The following is a 2,623-nucleotide window of genomic DNA, read 5'->3' as shown; positions in this document are numbered from 1 at the left end:
ATATATATATATATATATATATATATATACTTCGTTTTTGTATCTGGTTTGCACACACACACACGCGCGGAGACGGAGACACATGACCGTATACACACACATACACACATCCATACATAACAGACACGGACATAATCACAGAAACCCATACACGCATACACAAGGAGACAGGGGTACACACAAAGACACACGTATATACAAACACACACAAAAACACGAATGTGCAGAATACATACATACATACATACATACATACATACATACGTACCCACGCATACATACATGCATGCATACATACATACATACATACATACACGTGTGTATACACATGCACGCTGACGCACACACATGTGCACAACCATGCAAAAGGAACGTAGCTCCGATAACGGAGAGATTCAACGTCTATTGAGGTTGCAAGAAGCAACGAAAATTCTGGAAGAAAAAATACATGAATATATAAAGAAAAAAATTTGAGTGGAAATCAAAGTCGTTTCGTGAAAGTTAACGTTGCTGTTTAACCCTAGGCCAGTCATAACTCCGTCGAGCTATGGCACTAAGCCATAACGACCTGTTTATCAGACAATGTGCACCCAAGACCACTTTATTAAATGTGTCTTTCTCCTTCTGAGACTGCAGAGTGTGATTCGAGAGGTATTTGGCTGTTATTTCTAGCAAGGCTGATGAGCAACAGATCGCTGTGTAGACAGATTTAGTTGTGGCTGAGATGTTGATAAAAAAAAGTTATTTTGAATGTCAGTTACACACAAACACGCAGTTAATTTATTCGTAACCCCAAAACCTACTTCATTACAAATGTGAGTTGTGAGTTATGACAGTGAAGTGAAAGACGCTGGTCTAAGGGCATTGTAGTATTAAGTTGCGTCCCATTACGTTCTGAGTTCAAATTCTGCCGAGATCAACTTTACCTTTCATCCATCTCTAAGTTTCGTAAATTAAAAGTTCCAGTGAAATAATAAGAATCGATTTATATTCATATAATGTATTTAAGATACTCTTTACTCTTTTACTTGTTTCAGTCATTTGACTGTGGCCATGCTGGAGCACTGCCTTTAGTCGAGCAAATCGACCCCAGGACTTATTCTTTGTAAGGCTAGTACTTATTCTATCGGGCCCTTTTGCCGAACCGCTAAGTTACGGGAACGTAAACACACCAGCATCGGTTGTCAAGCGATGGTGGGGGGACACACAGACACACACGACTCTAAGTTTCTATATTTCTGTTATTCCCTTCAGGTTACGTTGGTGAAGGACTCCTCAGTGCTTCAGTTTCTGGTCCTGTTTTTACATCACCCCCACCAATGAGTATCAGCGCTGCTATCAATGCCATCTGTACACCAGAATCTAAAGGTAAATATATATTCATGACACACAACAAATTCAACAGGTGGTGGCTTATAAGCAATTAGAACCTAAAGAAAAAAGTTAATAGAGGTCATAAAAGTGACGGAGGGTACTGCTGACTAACACTGCTTATGCTAAAGATAAGAGTTAAATTAACTCCAAAGCCACTTAAGCCCATACATAAAGACTGACATTCATTAATGATTGTCATTCATTAAGTATAGTGCTCCCGCTGTCACTTTTGTGACTTCAATTAATTTTGCTTTTAGGTTGTAATTGCTAATAAGCCACCCTTTATAATTTGTTGTTTACACTTTTATCATGTTGAAATTCAGTATATGTTTTCAACAGATTTTCGTATAAGATTCACTAAGGAAGTTGAGTTTAACCCTAGGCATTAAGAGCTGTTGACAAGAATTAAGGTGGTCTACACCCAAAATTCGAAATCGCGATATGGCTATATATGCTAGGGACTTACCTTCCTTTGTCACTATGGTGCTTTAGTGGATTTGGAGTTAATTTAACTGTTATTTTAGCATAAGCAGTTCTAGTCAGCATCCACCATCACTTTTGTAACCTCTATACATAATGTATATACTCAGGTACATTCAGGTATAAGTGGCACCCCTAATTTTGTGTTAAATGTTGCTACAAAATTTCTCCCAGTGGTCGAAAGTGAGTGCTTCCGTTTGACACAATGGGAAGAGAGATTTGCTGATGTGGTTGTTGTTATTGCTGTTGTCTTCTTTAACAGGTGGCTGCCTTCTTTTGCTCCTCAACTACACTGGTGACCGCCTAAATTTTGGTTTGTCCCTGGAGAGCTGCCGAAGTCAGTGGCCAAAGGTCAGCTTAGATTCGGTCATCATTGGCGAGGATTGTGCATCTACCTCCAACGCTAGATCTGCCGGACGGAGAGGACTTTGTGGAAGCATACTTGTGCTGAAGGTAGACTTTGTTGTTTTGTTACCACCACCACCACCACCATAATACTCATCGTTGTCATCATCAAAATGTCATCATCATTGTCATCATCAAAATTATCATCTTTGTAGTTTAGGATTAGATTTAGTTTCACTTGGTTTGCTAATATATTATGAGAATAATTCATTATTAAGAATTGGAATTTTAACAGTTTCAATCAAACATTTTGAGGGGAAAATTAAAATTATGATTTTGTTAGTGCATTGAAATTGTTAATATATTTTATATTCTGGCATGGCTGGCATGGCTATGTGATTGCATAGTTCACTTTGCACCTAAA

At 38.3% G+C, this 2,623-nt stretch overlaps 1 protein-coding gene across 2 annotated transcripts in view; it reads left to right on the top strand.

Moving 5' to 3' along the window:
* The first annotated feature begins 114 nt into the window (after positions 1-114).
* Positions 115-2,623, top strand: part of LOC106884066 (triokinase/FMN cyclase) — a 14,053-nt gene continuing 11,544 nt past the window's right edge. Inside the window, exons 1-3 of one of the 2 annotated variants that reach the window (XM_014935282.2) lie at positions 115-651; positions 1,255-1,368; positions 2,117-2,307. In XM_014935282.2, coding sequence (XP_014790768.1) covers positions 609-651; positions 1,255-1,368; positions 2,117-2,307 — 348 coding nt within the window. In that variant the 5' untranslated portion in view covers positions 115-608. Of the gene's footprint in view, positions 652-714; positions 816-1,254; positions 1,369-2,116; positions 2,308-2,623 lie in introns of those variants that run through there. The other variant, XM_014935283.2, reaches the window with a different exon arrangement.

Source organism: Octopus bimaculoides, chromosome 11 (genome assembly GCF_001194135.2).
Source record: "Octopus bimaculoides isolate UCB-OBI-ISO-001 chromosome 11, ASM119413v2, whole genome shotgun sequence".
NCBI classification, from domain to species: domain Eukaryota; kingdom Metazoa; phylum Mollusca; class Cephalopoda; order Octopoda; family Octopodidae; genus Octopus; species Octopus bimaculoides.
Note: the sequence above shows the minus strand (reverse complement) of the source record. Positions and strands in the feature narration are given on the sequence as shown.